General features: G+C 36.0%; 1 protein-coding gene across 3 annotated transcripts in view; it reads right to left on the reverse strand.

Moving 5' to 3' along the window:
• The window catches only part of MTFR1 (mitochondrial fission regulator 1), a 64,333-nt gene that overhangs the window by 15,810 nt on the left and 27,637 nt on the right, over positions 1–20,886 (reverse strand). For 2 of the 3 annotated variants that reach the window (XM_053208291.1, XM_015083949.3), the window contains exons 3-4: positions 18,432–18,530; positions 7,707–7,822 (exon numbers count right to left, since the gene is read on the reverse strand). In XM_053208291.1, the coding sequence (XP_053064266.1) occupies positions 7,707–7,822; positions 18,432–18,530 (215 nt within the window). Of the gene's footprint in view, positions 1–7,706; positions 7,823–13,355; positions 15,552–18,431; positions 18,531–20,886 lie in introns of those variants that run through there. The other variant, XM_015083950.3, reaches the window with a different exon arrangement.

Genomic DNA, 20,886 nt, shown 5'->3' on the forward strand with positions numbered 1-20,886 from the left:
CCTTGTGGGAAGCTGGAGTTCACTTCAGTACCCTCAGGAGTGAACGGAGGCTGAATGAGAAACCTGGATTTCTGCTCCCACCTGGCAGAAAAAAGTGGCACCCACTCTTCTCCTGCCAGAGTGCTATTAGTGGAAAACATCTAAAAGAAAAGGTTTAGATCCAGAGTCTTCTATACCAAAAATATCTAAGTTTTAGTCAAAAATCCCTCCTCATACCAAGAACCTGAAAGAAGATGAACTGAATGCACAAAGACAATAGATGCCAGCTCTGAGAAGACAGAGATGTTAAAAATTATCTGACATATTTTAAAGAGGCTATGGTCAGAAGGCTTCAGGGAACAATTACCAGCACTCTTGAAACAAATGAAAAAAATAGTCTCAGCAAAGAAACAGAAAATATAAAGGAGAATCCCAAATGAAAATTTTAGAACTAAAAAGTAAAATAACTGAAAAACACAGTACATAGGATCAAAACAAGAATGGAGAATGTTCTGTCTTTGGAGACAGAACAACAGAAATTATTCAATCTGAAAAACAAAAAGCAAACAGACTAGGAAAAAAAAAAATCAACAGTCCCAATAACCTGTATGACTATAAAAGATCCCATACTTGTGCTATCAGGGTCCCAGAAGGAGAGGAGAAAGAGGGCCACACTGAAGAGTACTTAAAGAAATAATCGCAGACAAGTTACTTAAAGAAAATATTTATAGAAATAATAACAAAGACATAAACCTGAAGATTCAAAGAAACTGAGTGAACTCCAAACAGGATAAACCCAAAGAAATCCATGCCAAGAAACACCTGACTCAAACTTCTGAAAACCAAAGGCAAAGAAGAAATTTTTAAAGTAGCTACAGACAAAGGATACCCTACCTATAGGGGAAAAACTCATTGAATGACAGAGGATTTCTCATCTGAAACCATGGAGGCTTGACGAAATGGCACACTGTTCGAGTGTGAAAAGAATAGAACTAACGGGGGGCCTGGGTAGCTTAGTCGGTTAAGTGTCTGACTCTTGGTTTTGGCTCAGTTTGTGATCTCACGGTTCATGAGTTGGGGCCCCACGTTGGCTCCATGCTGTCAGTGTGGAGCCTGCTTCGGATTCTCATTCTCTCTCAAAATAAGTAAATAAACTTTAAAAAATAAAATAAAATAAAAATAAAAAATAAATAAAAACTATGAACTCATAACCTCATGTCTAGCAAATATATATATTTCCCTCAAAACTGGGGAAATCAAGAATTCTCAAATAAAACAAAAAACTTATAGCAAGCACACCTATACTGAAATAATAGCTGAAGAAGTTCTCCAAATGGAAAGAAAGCAATAAAAAGAGAAAATGCATCAAGCAGAAAGAAAAACACAGCAAAAATGTGGGTAAATAGACTTATTCTCTCATCCTGTTTCTAAATTATGTTTGAAGGAAATATCATACTGATGTGATTCCAAATATCTGTAAAGAAGGTTGTTAAGAAAATTATAAACAGGGAGGGTACTGGGACATAAAGAAGTTCAACTGGTAAAATGACAACACCAGTAGAATGTGGTAAGCTATGTATATATAATGTAATACCTAGGTCAACCACCAAAAGAACTTCACAAAGAAAGACACTCAAAAACACAGATAAATCAAAAAGGAAATCCAAAAAAAATGTTTAAGTCATCCACGGTAAAGCAGAAAAAAGAAAACAGAGAACAGAGGGGAAAAAAGAGTAGATTTGAACTCTAACATATCAATAACTACATAAATGTAAGTGCTTTATATGCACCAAGTAAAAGACCAACTGGCAGAGTGGGTTAAAACAGACATAGCAATTCTAAATTGTATGCACCAAATAGAAAGAGAAATACACAAATCCACAAATATAGCTGGAGATCTCAACACCCCCTTTTGAACTGTTAGAACAAATAGACAATCAGAAAGGATGGAGAAAAATTCAACAATGGAACCTCTTTGACATTTATAGGATACACCTTTTTTTCAAATAACCACAGAAAATAAATCAAAATGGTCCATATCAAGGACCATTAAAATAACTCAACAAGTTAAATTTTTTTTTTTTTAACATTTATTTATTTTTGAGACAGAGACAGAGCATGAACGGGGGAGGGTCAGAGAGAGAGGGAGACACAGAATCCAAACAGGCTCCAGGCTCTGAGCAGTCAGCACAGAGCCCGATGCGGGGCTTGAACTCACGGACCGCGAGATCATGACCTGAGCTGAAGTCGGACGCTTAACTGACTGAGCCACCCAGGCGCCCCACTCAACAAGTTTAAAAGAAGCATATATAACATCTGTTCTCTGACCATAACAGAATCAAACTAGAACTCAATAATGCAAAGATAACAGCAAAATTTCCAAATATTTGGAAACTGAACAAACTTCTAAATAATCCATAGATCAAAGAAGATATCTCAAGGGAAATAAAAAAATATAGTGAGCTGGATTTTTAAAAAAATACAATATATTGAAACATGTAGGGTACAGCTAAAGCAGTGCTGAGAGGGCAATTTATAGCACTAAAAATGGTTTTACAGTAATCTCCCTTTCAAATAAACAAACAAACAAAAACAGTAGTCTCCCCTTATCCACGGAAGAATACGTGCCAAGACCTCCAGTGGATGCCTGAAACTTTGGATAATACTGAACACTATATATACTGTGTTCCTGCCTACACCTACATATTGACAATAAAGTTTAAGTTATAAATTAAGCACAGCAAGAGATTAACAATAAAATAGAACAATTCTAACAATCTACTGTAATAAAAGTTATGTGAATGTGATCTCTCTCAAAATGTCTTACTGTACCATACTCATCCTTGTGACAAAATACCTACATGATGAGATGAAGTGAGGTGAATGACGTAGGCACTGTAAGAGTTAGTACTGACCTTCTGACGATATGTCAGAAGGAGGATCATTTGCTTCTTACTGCAGTTGACTCTAGGTAAATGAAATCATGGAAAGACAAACTGCAGGCAAGAGGGGAGGAGCATCATATTAGAAAAAAAGGAAAAGTCTAAAATTAATAATGCAAGCTCCTACTTTGAAAGCTTAGAAAAATATGAGCAAAATGAGCTCAAAGCAAATAGAAGAAAATAATAGGAGGAGAAACCAATCAAACAGAAAAATTGAAAACAGAAAAATCAACGAAAAGAGTGTTGGTTCTTTGAAAAGATTAGTAAAATTGACAAGTCTTAAAAAAACAGAAGACGCAAATTACTAATATTAGGAAATGAAACGGGATATCACTACACCCTTATAAACTACTACAAATACTACAAACAATGCTACACACATAAATTTGACCACTTAGATGAAACGGACCAATTCCGTGAGAAGCACAAACTACTACATCTCACCCAACATGAAACTGATAAAACAGTCCTATAACTTTATTAAAGAAATTGAATTCACAATTTTAAGACACAACAAAAAGAAATCTCCAAGCCCAGATGGTTTCACTGGAGAAAACTATAAAATATTTATAGAACAATTAACACCAGTTCTATATAATCTCTTCAGAACACAGAAGAGAGGCACTGTCCAATTCATTTTATGAAGCTAGTATTACCTTGACACCAAAACTAGACAAAGGATCACAGACTTAAATGTAAAACAGAACTATAAAATTTTTTTAAAAAACACGTCCCAACAACATCGAGAAATCGAACAGGATCTACCAATGTTCTCCTCCACACAGAGTCTCCTCCAATAACACTGAGATAATGAAAGAAATCATGCAAAATGGCCCAAGTTCAAGCCATAATGCAAGTCAATGAGGATTTCTTCCATTATAAGACAGGGACATACAGATATGTCACCAGAACAAATGAAGAATCAGAAAAATATCAAAGCTTTCAGATACATGCTGTCAAACTCACTGGATAGGGAACACTGAAAGGAGCAGCACAAGGACAGAAAGAACAATCCTGGATTGCTGCCAATTCCTGGGGAAATTCATGGGGAGAGAATGGCTATTTCAGGATTCTTTGAGGAGTAAATGATCTGACATTGAGAAGGTGATTATTGCAGCTTGGGGCCAACTGACAAGTTCAGATGAACCATAACATATCATTTATTTTCCATAATGCCATGCATTTAAGTGACCCCTTAAATTGAAATTAAGCAATGTAAGGTTCTCGATGACAGTGGGATCTTTATCTCTTCACCTTCTTACTATAATGTGCCTCTTGTTTTCTTGTTTCACCCCAGGCTCCGTGCTTCTGCTTCCTTTATATCACTGAGCATATAAAAAGACTAATAGAGAACAGCAAAGTAGCTAAATGCCTTTAAAGTTCTTTGGTTGTCTTTATTTTTCTTTCATGATAATGTCCTTTTTGACTTTGATAGTTCACAAAAAATGTGATAGCACATGTCTTAAAAGTTCATAGCATTCCTTTGTAGAAACGAAGTAGTTTCTGTCATTAACCAACAAGGATTTCAGACCAAAAAAAAAAAAGGCTATGGAAACACCCATTTACCATCTTTATGATTTTTTTCAAATAATGCTTTCTTAATTCAGACCTCGCTTAAGATTTGCCAAAAGCAATGAAAATAGATTATTGTTTCTCTCAATAAGCTAACATTCTGGGTTTTTCTTCATTTGTCTTAACCTAACTTGCAATCTGAACTCAAAAAGAAAGTAACTCTCCACAGGAAATAACTATCATTTATGGTAGTTTTCTCTTTATACTGTGTAATGGTCTGTGCTGTAAAGAAGATGGTGTCCGGGAGGGAAAATTTCCCACTACCTTTCTTGGTTCTTTTGGTTCATGTAATAATTAACAAAGGACAGGTTTAAAAATAGAATACAAAAATCTGCAGGCTATAACACTAAGTCCAGGGTTCCTACACTGACAGCAAAAGCAATCCATAAAAGAAAAAAATTGATAAATTGGATTTCATCAGAATTAAAAACTTTTGTGGGGCGCCTGGGTGGCGCAGTCGGTTAAGCGTCCGACTTCAGCCAGGTCACGATCTCGCGGTCCGGGAGTTCGAGCCCCGCGTCAGGCTCTGGGCTGATGGCTCAGAGCCTGGAGCCTGTTTCCGATTCTGTGTCTCCCTCTTTCTCTGCCCCTCCCCTGTTCATGCTCTGTCTCTCTCTGTCCCCCCAAAAAATAAATAAACGTTGAAAAAAAAAGAATTAAAAACTTTTGCTTTCTGAAAGACTTAAATGAAAAGACAAGCTTTCACTTGTCCCATTATATGTGGGAGGAAAGATTTACATACTACTTATTACTACTTATCTGACAAGGACTCCGATCTAAAGATCTCTTGAGATCTCATAAAGAACTCTTGAAAATATCTCCAATTAGAAAATTGGACATGAAGAAACACTTTATCCAAAAGACAGCAAATAAGGGGCATCTGGGTGGCTCAGTAGGCTGAGCATCTGGCTCTTGATATCAATTCAGGTCATGGTCTCACAGTTTGTGAATTCAAGTCCCACATCAGGCTCTGCCCTGACAGCACAGCACAGAGCCTGATTCTCTCTCATCCTCTCTCTCTGCCCCTCCCTGCTCACACACTCTGCCTTTCTCAAAATAAGTAAACTTAAAAAACAATTTTAAAAAACAGTTTAAAAAAAAAAGATGGCAAATAAACTCTTGAAAAGATGTTCAACATCGTTAGCCATTAAGGAAACACAAATTAAAAACCACAATATCACCACACAACTACTAGAATGGTAAGAAAAGAAAAAAGAATGATGACACTAAATACTGGCAAAGATACAGCTAGATAAGCTATACATTACTACTGGGATTGACAAATAGTACAGCCACTCTGGAAAATGGTTTGCCAGTTTCATAAAACATAAACACACAACCATTTCATGACTGAGATGACCCAGCAACTGCACTCATGGGCATTTACCCCAGAGAAATAAAAACTTATGCTCATTCAAACTTCGGTACACAAATGTTTGTAGCAACTTTATTCGTAACAGCCAAAAACTGGAATCAATCCAGATGTTCCATCAATTGGTGCATGGTTAAACACAATGGTCCATCCATACCAAGGAATACTACCTCAGCTCTAAAAATGAAAAAAACTACTGGTATATACAACAATCTGGACAAATCACTAAAGAATTATGCTTGGCGAAAAAAGCCTGTCCCAAAAGGTTACATACTGTATGATTCAATTTGTATAACATTCTTGAAATGACAAAATTGTGAAAATGGAGAAAAGCTAAGTGCCTGCAACTGATTAAGGAGAGACTGGAGAGGGAAGGGAAGTGGGTGTAGCCACATGAGGGATAACTGCGATAGAGAAATGTTCTGTACCTCGACTTTTAGCAGTGTCAACATACTGGTTTTAATATTATACCAGTTTTGCAAGATGTTACCATTGGAGAAAATGGGGTACAGAGTACAGGAAATGTTTCTGTATTATTTCATACAACTGTATGTAATAATCTATTATCTCAAAATAAAAAGTTCAATTAAAAAATAAAATGAACATCTTTAAAAGCTCTATACCTGCTAATCTGCAGTATATGGTCTGTGTTCATTTACCACTATGTCCTCACTTCTACTTGTCATTCAAATCATCCATGAGCAATGAATTTGCCAAAAGCAATGGAAATAGATTACTGTTTCTTGGATTACTTGATTCTTATTTTATGCAGCTAATACCACTCAAATGAAATTACTCTTGCTAAAGTCAATGATAATCTTCCAACTACAAAACAAAATTGAAACTTGCTAGTTTTTTGATTTACCTAGCCTCTAAGTATTTGACACTGATAATTAGTTTATTCCCCTTCCATGAAATTCTCCTACCTCTGCTGGTTGTCCTTGATCCAGCATTCTCTTCTCTGAGAAGCCTTGCCAAACCTCTCTCATCCCACAGTGGCCTTCTGGATTTACTTAGTAAACTTTATAATATCAACATCATTGATTTCCTTTTTAATCTCCTCTAGCACACCAAATATTCCTAGAAAGCAGTGTCTTAGTTTACCTCTGTATTTCTGAGGCCTAATAAGAATGAAGAGTTGGGGCTCCTGGGTGGCTCAGTCGGTTTAACATCAGCTTGTGGGTTCGAGCCCCATGTCAGGCTCTGTGCTGACAGCTCGCAGCCTGGAGCCTGCTTCAGATTCTGCATCCCTCTCTCACTCTGCCCCTCCCCTGCTCATGCTCGCTCGCTCTCTCTCTCTCGATCTCAAGAATAAACAAACACTAAAAAAATTAAAAAAAAAAAAAAAAAGGAATGAAGAGTTAAATATGCTGCATGACTTGTTTATTAGACTGAAAGTGTAGTCAATAATTTATTCAGGCTCTTTGAAATAAATGAAAGTACCTCTCTAACTCTTACACATTATGTCCTCTGAATCACACTCATCTTGACACAACTTTTAGGAAGCATTCTCCAGTGATTACACAAAGTCCCTAATGTGACCCACACTGATTCCTCTGCCCCAATAATATCATTTTAATTACTTATCTAAACATATTTATGATAGTTGCTTCTGGTTTCATATTAAGTTTCTGAAGGGCAGGCAATTCTATAACTCAAGCACTTAAGACACAGTTATAGGTCTCTAGGAACTTTATAAACAGAAAAGAAGACTACTTGTGAAAAATAACTGGGTTAGTGACTAGAAATCAAATTAGGCTACTAAAAGAAAATATTGCAAATGTATCACCCTTTAAAATCATAAACACTGCATCTCAGCCCTGAGAGCCTTCCAGACTAACCTTCGTCTTGTTGAACACTCTTCTTCTTCGTTGGCTACCCATCCAACATCAGCAAAAGACACCACTGCATCCTCTCCTGGATGGCTAGGGCTCCATTCTGTTGTAGGGCTGGTAAGCTATAAGTTATAAACAGGAAAGGTGTTTGTCACCAGAATGTTAGAATAAAACTTTTTAATCACCCAAAGGAAAATCATCAGCTCTGGTGTTACAAACACATGGACAGTTTCTAACATCTCCATTGAAGGTCCCCACAAAAGAGAACATCAGTTATGTTGTATCATTGCCTAATAGGTTTATGACAATCTCTGAATTATAACTTAACTTTATTCAATTTTTATTTTACAGGTCAAATGAGATTGGCTTTAAAAACAAGCCAACGGGGTACACGCGTGGCTCAGTGGGTTAAGCGTCCGACTTGTGATTCCGGCTCGGGTCATGATCTCACGGTTTGTGGGTTCGAGCCCAGCATGGGGCTCTGTGTTGACAGTGTGGAACTTGTTTGGGATTCCCTCTCTCTCCCTCTATGCCCCTCCCAGCTTGTGTGTGCATTCTCTCTTTCAAAATAAATGAACTAAAAACAAAACAAAAGTCTTAAAAAAAAAAAAAAAAGCCAACAAATACCTGTGTTCATCCTAAAATATTATGAAAATTTTTAGAATTTAAGCATTAAAAAAATCAATTTTTCTGAAGAGATTTAGTCAAAAAAAGTATAATAATAAGAACAAGCAAGCAATATATGTGCTAAATTTGGGAATATTTTTAAATGGATTCGTATATAGAGATGCTGTTAAAGTGCTGAAGATAACATTTTTAAAGATTTTTTTTTAATGTTTACTTATTTCTGAGAGAGAGACAGAGCACGAGCAAGGGAGGGGCAGAGAGAGAGAGACACAGAGTCCGAAGCAGGCTCCAGGCTCTGGGCTGTCAGCACAAAGCCCAACCCGGGGCTCGAACTCATGACCTATGAGATCATGACATGAGCTGAAGTCAGACATTTAACCAACTGAGCCACCCAGGTGCCCCTGAAAATACATTGTTTTAAATCATGATTTTTAAAGTATTAACTATATTAAAGAACAAAACAAATAGAATTGTCTAAAGTTTAACCACGTAAATGACAGAATATTCTGAAATACAAAGAAAAAGCATGCAAGTTCTGAAATTTACCTTGGAAAGTAGACGGAAAGATAATTAAATTAAAGTGTTGTTATAAGTGTAATGCCTCAGAGACAGATGACCAATGACTAATGATTTTAAAATAAAGTTATCAGATTAATACTTCCTAAAAGTTAATAACACTGAGGTTTAAATAAAAAAGAAAATGCAGACTTTTTAAATGAAGAAAAAAGTTAAAAAGGCCAAAGAGATTTACTTATTGACATATTTATCAGAAAAGTTGTGCTGTAACTCATGCTTTGTTTGAACCTTCTCAATACTATCGTTGCCAGATCAGGCTTTTGAAGCTACACTTAAATAATGCTTCTTCCTCAACAGTAAAATATACCGTGCAAACACATAATACTGAAACAGTTAAATGTCTTTAATATTATGAATAAAATTTTAATTGGACACACTGGCTACTCGTATGTACACCCATTCTGGTACCATAATTACCTAACATTATCAACTTAATAAAGCAGCATTAGAAAACTGACATTTTAATAACACACTAAGAATATCAAGTATTTAAAATGCCTTAAATTACAGCTTTTGGGCAGGACAAAGGTACAGTCAAGAGGGAAAACAGTTGTATTAAAGGAGTAAATATTTAAGAATCTAATCCCAGGCAAGAACAAAAAATAAACAAAAACTAATAATAGAATTAAGATGAAAAGCCTTTCAAAATACAAATGTTTTAGGGGCACCTGGGTTGTTCAGTTGATTAAACATCTGACTTCAGCTCAGGTCATGGTCTCATGGTTCGTGGGTTCAAGCCCCACATTGGGCTCTGTGCTGACAGCTCTGGAGCCTGTTTGGATTCTGTTTCTCCCTCCCTCTCTGCCCCTACCTCGCTCATGCTCTGTCTCTCTCACAAATAAACAACAAAAAAAATTTTTTTAATACAAATGTTTTAAAGCATGTACTTGAATAACTGGCCATAAGAGAAGAAAAGTAAACACTTTAGGAAGTACATTACCAAGGGATACGATCAAAGAAAAATCGAAAGGATTTTTATACTTCTCCCCCATTACATTTTAGATATTTATCCAAATAAGTCAATAAACACACAGATATTCAGTCAATGGATACCTTATACAACTTAAATTAACATAACTCAAATGGGCATCACATTTGATCTTAAGAGCCAGAGAAATCTGGCAATATTATTCCTATCCACTATTGAAATGAGAATGATGGGGGTGCCCAGGTGACTCAGTAGGTTGAGAGTCCAACTTTGTTCAGCTCAGGTCATGATCTCGCAGTTCACATGAGTTTGAGCCCCACATTGGGCTCACTACTGTTAGCCTGTCAGTGCAAAGCCTGCTTCAGATCCTCTCTCTGACCCTCCCCAACTTGTGCTTGCTCAAAAATAAATATTAAAAAAAAAGAAAAGACAAAAGAAAACAGAATCATGTATTAACATTCCCATAACATTGTATTAGGGAGATTCCAAGTGGATTACATGGAGATACTTAAACAAAAAGGTCTCCAAGCCCTGTGGAAACTCCTAGAAGGAACACAGTATTTAATGGGCTATTCTGTACAGGTGAAAGATCATAAAAGTAAAACCTGAATGATGAAGATGCTAGTTCATGAAGATCAGTCTGTTTATAACTATTTTAGAAAATAAAATTGTAGGGGCACCTGGGTGGCTCAGTCGGTTAAGTGTATGACTCTTGATTTTAGCTCAGGTCATGATAATCTCATGCTCATGAGATCGAGCCCCATGTCAGGCTCCACCCTGGGAATGGAGCCTGCTTGGGATTCTCTCTCTCTCTCTCTCTCTCTCTCTCTCTCTCTGCCCCTCTCCCCTGCTCATGCTCTTAAACTAATTTTTAAAAATGATAGTAAATAAAATTTTATTTCAATAGTTACTAGTTTGTTGGAAGTGAGGTATATTTAAGACAAGTAAAATGAAGTTTTGACCTCAAGACTTCTTACTTTCCCAAAAAAGTTACAAAAATTAGTTTTCTTCCTAGATATTTTTGTTTATAAAAGGAGAAAAATGACACTTTTCTAAAAACAATTATTTAAAAACATAAATCAACCCATGACACTCTGACAGCTTTTCAGAGTGTTTTATAATGTAAAGATCAATGTATCTAAATTTTACATCTGTAGTACCTTCAACATATTAAACATGAAATGTTGCTTTCTGCATAAACTTAAAAAAACAAAAATTTTCCATTGACTTAGTTTACAATCTTACTAAGAAATTATTCTAGGTAATCACCAAAATAATACCCTGTCTATATAACACATGTTCAATGAGATGAAAATATTGATACTGTCAAGAACCAATTCCAGAATTGATCATATCTGTATCATTACTAATGGACATCCTGCCCCACAGAACAGTCATCTTAATATTTAAGTCACATATCTACATAACAGTGATTTATGCCATTAAAAAAGAAACACAAAAAAAGGCTAACAAAGTCCCTGGGGAAACCAAACTCACCCAAAAGACAAAATAAAACTGAAAATACAGTAACACTAATCTTATTTTAAAGATTTAAAGTTGCTGCTGAGGGGCGCCTGGGTGGCTCGGTCGGTTAAGCGTCCGATGTCGGCTCAGGTCATGATCTCACGGTCCCTGAGTTTAAGCCCCGCGTCGGGCTCTGGGCTGACCGCTCAGAGCCTGGAGCCTGTTTCAGATTCTGTGTCTCACTCTCTCTCTGCCCCTCCCCTGTTCATGCTCTGTCTCGGTCTCAAAAACAAATGAACGTTAAAAAAAATAAAGTTGTTGCTGAAATGCGCACTGAGTAACAAAAATGGAATAGGAGGGGCGCCTGGTTGGCTCAGTCAGTTAAGCGTCCGACTTCAGCTCAGGTCATGATCCTGCGCTTCCTGGGTTCGAGCCCCGTGTCGAGCTCTGTGATGACAGCTCGGAGCCTGGACCCTGCTTCAGATTCTGATCTCTCTCTCCTCTCTCTGCCCCTCCCCAGCTTGCACTCTGTCTCCCAAAAATAAATAGATATTTTAAAAAATTTTAAATAAAAAAGAATGGAATAGTAAAGACAATTCACTTAATTAAGTACCAGTTAAGGTAACATCAGTGCAGGCAAGGGGGCTGATGGCATGGAACTGTTGGAAGTACAATTTAGATGGCACTACTGACATGCATGGATGACCAATGGGAAGTTTGAAAAAGACAAAGCCAACTTACTGAAAGTTCCAGCAAGGTCCTGTCCTATCATAGCTATCGTTGTGACAGAGGAAAAAAAACAAAACAAAACACACAGTGAAGAAAGAATAGAAAAAAAATTTTTTCCAAAATCAAGGGCATTATAAAATTTTAAATTAAAATTAGTATTTATTGATTTGTAAGTATCCAAATTCCTTCCAGAAAGTATGAAAAGTATTTCATTCAGAGCAAAAATTAAGTAGCAGCATTATTATTTTTACTGATCTTAAGTTTAATTCAACATCTGGTACAACTTAAATTACCCAAAATTCAATTATATTTCAAAAATTTACTACAGTAACTTTAGATAATTTTTAATATTATGATAATGTAAAACTATACCAACTATACCAGGACAAATGATTTAATAAAATGCATGAAAGAAAAATACACAGCTTGTATAAAAGTTGAAATACTTAGAATAAAATATTAGAAGAGCTAATTTTGTCCTAATGTGACTTTTCATAAAATAAATACACTGGTACTAGGAACCAGGATTCTCTCGGTTTCTTGCCAAAAAGGGTATAATAGTAAATAGACTCAGTCTATTTTCCACCATTTGTTTATATTCCAATGCAAAACATGTATTAAAAGCAGCACAGCAAAATAATAATCTTTAACTTTTTAAAATAAAAATCTCTACACTTCTACTAACAGATTTAATTCTTTTTCTACTAATTCTTGCCATAGTTAGAAAAACTGAAAGCAAAATTTCTATATTTTAATATAGTCACATACAGTGACACCAACAGGCCACACAATATGCCTGTGTAAAGAACACTAAATCCAATATTCTGGCCAAGACTCAGCCACTCATGTTTCTGAGTAGAATGTCACTTTTTAAAAAGCGAGCATTTATTAAAGCTTTCTATTCATGCACCTAAATTGAGGCAGGGTAGGAAGAGAAGGTGAGGAGGGAACAGGGACAGGAAAGACATCAGAGAGACAAAGGGAGAGAAATGTGTCTCTCTCTCAAAATAACCTAAGAAGGTAAGTAACAAGATCCCCTGGAAAAACTATTCTTTAAGAAATCAATTACTGAGAATGAATAAAACATCACAATCGTTCGTTGTTTAGAGTTACGCTTCAAATTACAGTGCCACACTACCAAATTTATCAAACATAATACTGTATCTGCATCTCGTTCTTAATGGCCATTTGAGAGCAAAAATTACCAAGAAGTTTTAACATCACATAGAGTATGACATCACATGCTAGCATATTCCAGAATACTGAAGAGTAACTGAACAAAAAAAGTGTTAGGTTTAACAGTTAGTTTTAGTATTAATCCAGGCACTTACCTTCACATGGCTCAGACACCAAAGACCACCAGACCACATGAAGTCCCACCAGCCTTCTCTTAGCTCCTCAAACTATAACTTCTGTCTTGCCTGTTCCAGAACCTATGCACATATTCTCTCTTCCACCAACTCCACCCCTTACCCCAACTGTGAAGAGCTGGCTCCTTCTAATCTTTACCTGTCATTCCTCCAAAGGCGCCTTCCAGACAAACCACCAATTATTATCCTGCCCTCTGCTATACTATGTTTTCCTTCTCAGCATTTAGTATAAATTATATGTCTATTAGAATATTTACTTGTTAAATATCTCTCCGACTGAATCAAATCCCAATAAGGACAGAGATCATGTCTTTTTGGTCTACCATTGATCAACAGCCCCTAGAATAATGTAGATTTCAAATTTAGTTGCTAAAGATGGACTGTGACAAGTGGCTATTTTACTTCCAGATTTCGTCACGGGGTGTGAACTTTAGTAGAATTTCATTCATTACTTGTTTGTTTACAGAACATTACCTCTACAGTTCCAACAACTCCTAGCAACCCCAGAAAACAGGAGTGGGCAGGGTTTCCACAAGGAAAAAAGGTGGTCCAGGTTAAATTACCCAGAAGTCTGTCAGTTACAAAAGCTGAAAGTCCAACTTCTATACCCACTGCCAAGTGGCCCACCCCACTTTTTCTGGTAGTACTCAAGATTACCTTTAATTTTTTTTGCCTTAAGGTTTTTTCATATGTAATATTTACCACCCCAATAAGCTGCTTTTGGCTCCACATGTTTAACTCATTCAATTTAAAATTTATAAAAATGCACCCCCAAAGTGCTTTTGTAACGATTACTTTTGTAACTGTCAATAGATAATTCTGTTACTGCTTTAAGGAAAATTTTCCCTAGCAAAATGCTAAAATACAATATGTGCCTGAAGTTTTCAACCTCAGCTGCATAAGAAGCTCCTCATAAAACAAAACAAAAAAACCCACAAATGTATGAAATTCTGATTTAGTGAGCTTTGAGTAGGACCTATATTCTTCAAAAGCTCTGTGTTTTTGCAGGGAAGGTGGGCATACAAAACTACTTTGCAAGATGGGGCCGGAGAATGAATATTTTTAAAGCTCCTGGTGATTTAAATATGCAAAAAGTATCGAGAACCACTGCAAATTATAACTTCTGCACCCCATTCCTCCCAATCTTCCAGAGTTCACTGCTTTCTCCAGTTCCTCCATGATCTGAATTTTCTTTTGGTTTCATGAAGCTGGAATAAGTACTAGGAGGAAAAAAAAAAAAAAAAACAACAACAACCTACTTTCTCTTTGTCTTAATCTGGGTTCCTACCCCCAAAGGGGCTATAATATCCAAATATACAAAATGCTTATGGCCAGAAGTGTGTAATTATGACTCAAGGTTGAAATGTACACATCTGAAAGGTATAAAAAGGCCAAGGAAAGTTTATTTTTCTTCAATTAAAAGTAAATGTGAAGGGTCTACCAGAATAAAATAAAAAGATTCTGCACAGCAAAAAGAAACAAACACAACTAAAAGGCAACTCACTGAATGGGAGAAGATTTGCAAATGACATATCCAATAAAGGGCAATCAAAATACGTAAAGAGCTGATACAACTCAATAACCAAAAAACAAATAGTCTAATTAAAAATGGGCAGAAGATGGGCGCCTGGGTGGCTTAGTCAGTTAAGTGTCCGACTTCAGCTCAGGTCATGATCTCACGGTCCGTGAGTTCAAGCCCTGCATCGGGCTCTGTGCTGTCGGTTCAGAGCCTGGAGCTTGCTTTGGATTCTGTGTCTCCCTCTCTCTCTGCCTCTCCCCCACTCACACTATCAAAAAATGAATAAATGTTTAAAAAAAAATTTTTTTTTTAAATGGGCAGAAGATACAAACAGACATTTCTCCAAAGAAGATATACAGATGGCCAATAGACACATGCAAAGATGCTCAATATCACTCATCACCAGGGAAATGAAAATCAAAATTACAATGACAGGCACCTGGGTGGCTCAGCTGGGGTTAAGCGTCTGACTTTGGCTCAGGGGGTGTTAAGCGTCTGACTTTGGCTCAGGTCATGATCTCATTCGTTCGTGAGTTTGAGACCTTCATCAGACTCTGCACTGATGGCTCAGAGACTGGAGCTTGCTTCAAATTGTGTGTCTACCTCTCTCTCTCTCTCTCTCTCTCTCTGCCCCTCCCCCGCTTGTGCACACACACTCTCTCTCAAAAATAAATAAATATCAAAAAATATATAAAAAGCTTAATTTAAAATAACTAAATTATGAAGGGTCTAGAGATCTTGTTTTGAGTCTAAAGTAGCCAACTCATGTCTAGCACTCACAAAACGAAGGACTGGGAAAGGCTATGGGGTTACAGGCAAGTCTCCTTCAAGTAACAAAGCAAAGCAACGCTTTGCTTTTTACACTTATTACCATATTTTATTCCCAGCCCAAAATTTATTGTGCCCATTAACTGGATTAAGGTGTAAATAAATGTGTTGGTCTCTGTTCTGATTTGTGACTCTGTAAGTCTAATTTATAAAATCAGGAGGTGAATTATTTGAATAGCAAGCAAGTTAATTTGCTATTCAACTGTCAGGTGGCAATAATAATAATAAAATCACCACCACTAGCACGCTTTTTCTGTGCCCTAATTATGTACCAGTTATTATATTCAGAGCTTTACAAGGATTGTCTTGTCTAACCCTCATGACAAAAAGTAATGCGCCCATCTTGCCTATCATTACTTGTCTACAAATATATGGGTCAGCTGGTAACAGTGAAAAGATGGTATGATCTGGAAGGAACTATACTGAACTTTAAGATTTCAGAGGTAAAATTGTTTTGAGGGTGACAGAGTCGAGGTGTTACCTATGAGTGTGGGAGGTAGAAAAGAAATGGAACTCAAAGTCAACAGGAATATAGGAAGTACAGAATATACATTGCTAAGTTTCAGACAAATCCTCCAAAAGACTGAAATCACCCAGAACATCAGAGGGACTGGTTTTGACTACCTAACTCCTGCTTCTGAATTGACCCAGGAATGTCCTATTCTCAAGTTTAATCCATTTCAATTTTTGTCTCCTGAATATGGCCCTAAAATGGTGTCTACTCTCCCGGGGTCCAACTGTGGTCCTCAGTTCCAGACTTTCTATAGAATTTACTCATGCTGGGCTCCTAGACAGTCCAAATATATTCCCTATCAAATCCTCAAATGAGCCAGAAAAACAGCAAAAATGCATTTTCAACTTTATTACTCTAAATTGCATGGTTTTTAAAATTCCACATTTTTACATTTCTGATAGATGTAGTTAAAAAATAATAGAGGATACAAAGGAATAATAGCAGATTTAAAATATCTAACTAGCACATAAAACACTCACTTTAATATTGACCTTGAATTTAAAAAGACTCAGTATGCTATAAAACCACCTGGAAGTTAAAATCTCATTATAAACAAATGTCTTCTGTCTTCCATTATATTCTCAAGTAGGTCACCAGTATTTCTCTGATCTTACTCTCCTATGTTTATCCACCTTTACTCAAATTCAGCTCCTGTACTAAATCTAGTATTCTTAATCCTGCTCATACCCTTTAAGCGACTAATAACAATGAGAAAAAGAATCTCTCCAAGAAACTATACTTGGCTCTGGTATTTCAGCCCAGTAACTATCAAGGCAGATTTGGGTTGTTACTAAAAAATGCTAAATTATCTTCATCTCCTTCTATATATCTCTAGCTACATGAACACAAATGCTGTACCAAGTTCTCCTGCAACTAGGTTAAGTACACACACAAATGGACAAAAAGAAAATTTTAATAGAACTGAGCAATCAGAAAAAAGTTAATAAGCCTCAGTTAACACAACAGTTATTTGAAGGAAGTTGGCAAATGAAGCAATCAGCAATTTGTGTCTAACTGAATTCTCAGAAATTGTGCCTGAGAATTACCACCAGAGATTTCTTCATTTTATTTTTTTAAAGCCTATAAATTGATGAAAAAAAAATTACTTCTTGGAAAGTTCCAATCTGTCAATTTCTAGATTGATGCACAGAAGTTTTGCCAGTCAATATGCAAGCAGGATTATGAATGAGCACAACAATGAACAACCTTGTTAGTCAACCTGAACAAATGCTAATTTCTACCACTTACTTAGGAACAGATTTTTACCTCTATCTGCCAGGAGTGCTGATTTATGAGTAAGCCATAATATCAAATAAGCTTTCAGGGGGCACTTTTGAGCTTTGGATTATGAATTAAATACATCTTCCACATTTCGCATGCTAATCCATTGTTATTTAAAACTGGTGTAGATATCTGCTGAACTTTATATTCTTAAATGTCAAACTGAAAGGTTTTGTAATATTACTGTTGTGAAGAATTACTGAAAAACAAGAACATGTCTAACACTATTACAACAAAAAGGAACAAAGCCCAAATCACAAAAATAACAATTTGTCTCCAAGCAAAGAGTAGAGTTGCTCTCAATTTGGTGCTATCAGAGGTTACTAAGACCTAAGCATTCTAAAGTATTCCCAAATCAGGGTTTCCCTGTTATCTCATTCAGAGAACCACAATCACCTCTTTGTCTTGACACTGTCGTTGTCCAGGCAATGGTTCCTACAATTAATGCTAAGCTTTAAACCTAGGACGGAGAAAGCACCTTACAAGGCATCCACAGATACATCTAAAAATAAACTAGGGGAACAGAGTGGCTGTCCAGATAAGAAGGTATAATAACTAAAGAAAACAATGGTGGTACCTGAAGCCCCTCTCAAGTCACATAAGGCCATGCCCAAGGTCACCTGGGAATTAACAACTACTTGGCTTATGATATGCTTCTAAATCTTAGTATGTGTATTCTTAAGAAGGATAAATGTCTTAAAGAGCTTTAAAAAGCTTGAATAATCACTTCACAGAGGAAGTAAAATCAGAAAGACTTTACTATAGTTTTATTGTCTTTTATTGGTAGCAGCATCAATGGGGAAAAGGTTCTAAAATACTTTTAAAGCTGTCTTGCCTACTTGTATTTCTAATGCACATATTAATATAAAGTTTTGAAACATATAAAATATAGTACCTGAAACTGAACTCTCGGACACTGGATCAGAGATAAATTAGTACCAATTTTCCTTACGATACTTCGAGATGAACCATATGGCTTCCCAGACCAAAGTACCTGAGGAAATAGGAAAAACCAAAGTTTAATTACAAAGGTAATAAAACTGTTACTACAAAGCACTGGACAGTTAATTTAACAAAATATTCACACATTAATTATGGAATCAGAATGCTTTAAATGTTATGGGAAATGAGCTAATATTTCTCAAGTAAAAGTTAAATATATATATATATACATATATATATAGCTGGTTATAATTAACACAATAAGGTTTAATTTAAGGCATTATATAAAAAATACAGAAGAATAATAATTGTAAAACAGAATTACATTTGGAGTAAAAACTTCGCATTTTCACTATGTTTTCATACTATTCTGCAAAGGAAACTATTTTTATCATCTCTGCTATATTTTTTAAAGTTTTAGAATTTTAAATACATATACATTTTTTAAAACCATGAGTGTTTGTTATAATGGACTTTTCAAAACAAATCCAAATCAGCACAAAGTTCAGAATCTGAATTTGTACCATTCAGGGTGCTTCATTTTCTGCTACACAAGAATGTCTGGTCAAGGGGGAGTGTGGGTTAAAATTCAGCTACACTGCATCTTCTTGTGAGGCCTTATCCCCAGGGAAAAGGTGTCTTTTCCCAATTTACACAAAGGTACTAGGTGGGCTTGTAGTGAGTGACCCTAATGAGCAGAATTTCTCAAATGAAATCACAATACACTCAGGACATTATGCTATGCTTAATGCAAAAACAAAAACAAACTCCCAAAGCAGAAAGCAAACAAAAAAAAACACACATGTAGAATGTTAAATCATTATAAAGTACCTGGAAACTTCTCCCCAAGTATATGATTTTTCCTTAAAGAGAAAAACTATCCGTTTTGAGTGCTATACTTGAAAGCCTGGGCAGAGAGGGAAAGACAGGTGGTATGCTATTAAAAGCAATTTAAAAAGAAAAGAATAAGAATGATATGATCATTATACTTAATTCATTAAATTTTAACATTCAATCATATCCTTAAACTAAATAATACCAAATCAGCTGGCATGTATTCTGAGCAACAGACACTGACCCCTTTTTAAAGTCACTCCATGGCCATTCTAATTTAAAGAATGGAATCACCTTAACATATGCAATATGACCAAGGAAGAAATAAAGTAAACAGCACTGGCTCCAACACATAACCCAAATTAGACATTTAAACCATTCTAAAAGCATGCACAACTTGTAAAATGAGCATAGAAGTAACCTGACTTCTTAGATTTTTAGCAACCAAATCCAATTACAGATAATAGTATGACTCAATGTGAGGATCGTGGGGGTATATATAATACCTCCAGAATATACCTCAGCTTTTATATAATTCACCACTAATATGTTCAGAGTTTCACTATCACCTGAGAGAGTTCCAGAAAGTATTAGAACCTACACTGGCTACCACAACCAGTAAAAACTGTAACTCTTGCTTTGGAAATGTAAACTGAAAAGATGGCACAGACTGGAAAATAGGTCAGTAGAAAGATAAGACTAGATCGATATTGAAATATGAATATTAAATAAAGAATATAAGAGGCGAAGCTACTGTGAAGCTTAGAAGAGAATTACCTGTAATTCAGGAATCCGAATCATTCACACCAATGATCATACAGAGGATTATCATACGAATAGTGTTAATAACACAAGAGGACTAAGAGAAGAAAAATATCTGACTAGAGAAAAATGGGAAGCATCACAGTTTTACAAATTCAACATAAGAGGCCAAGGAAAAATAAGTTCATGGACAAGTAATTCTAAAACCATATTTAAGCAAACTCTACCTTATACATGTTCACAGGTCTTAATCTTATAAAAAGAAATCCACAGGGCAATAGCAACTATACCATTCAATCATTCTCCTCTTGAATCTTGTATTTAGTCACAAGTCAAAACTCTCCTATGATGCCAGAGCAGTGGAACACTATTTATGCATCACAACGTGACAATTAAGAGTCTAAAGTTAACCTCCCATGCCTCCAGTAAGCAAGATCTTAACTGGAGATGAAGAGGACAAAAAGCTCACAAAGAAAAATTTGAAAAGGATTTGCCAAGGTCAGGGACTAATGTTTCTGCCAACTTTTAGCATTCCTTGCTATGCATGCTTCAGGGCTAAGTTTCAACTATTATCTTCCCATCTGCTTAATATCAGGAGGAAAGAATACCAGGTGACGTCTACAAGTGAAGGTGGCCAGAGATTCAGCTTTTACTTATAAGGACTAAGTAGACTACTCAGGATTTTTATACAAAGTTAAAGGAAATAAAAACAGATCGCTTTATGTGATTTTTTTCAAGTATATGCAGTAGACTAACAATGCTTTTCTGTTACCTGGGAATTGCATGGCACGTAGCACCAGAGATATGAAGAA

Source organism: Acinonyx jubatus, chromosome F2 (genome assembly GCF_027475565.1).
Source record: "Acinonyx jubatus isolate Ajub_Pintada_27869175 chromosome F2, VMU_Ajub_asm_v1.0, whole genome shotgun sequence".
NCBI lineage: Eukaryota > Metazoa > Chordata > Mammalia > Carnivora > Felidae > Acinonyx > Acinonyx jubatus.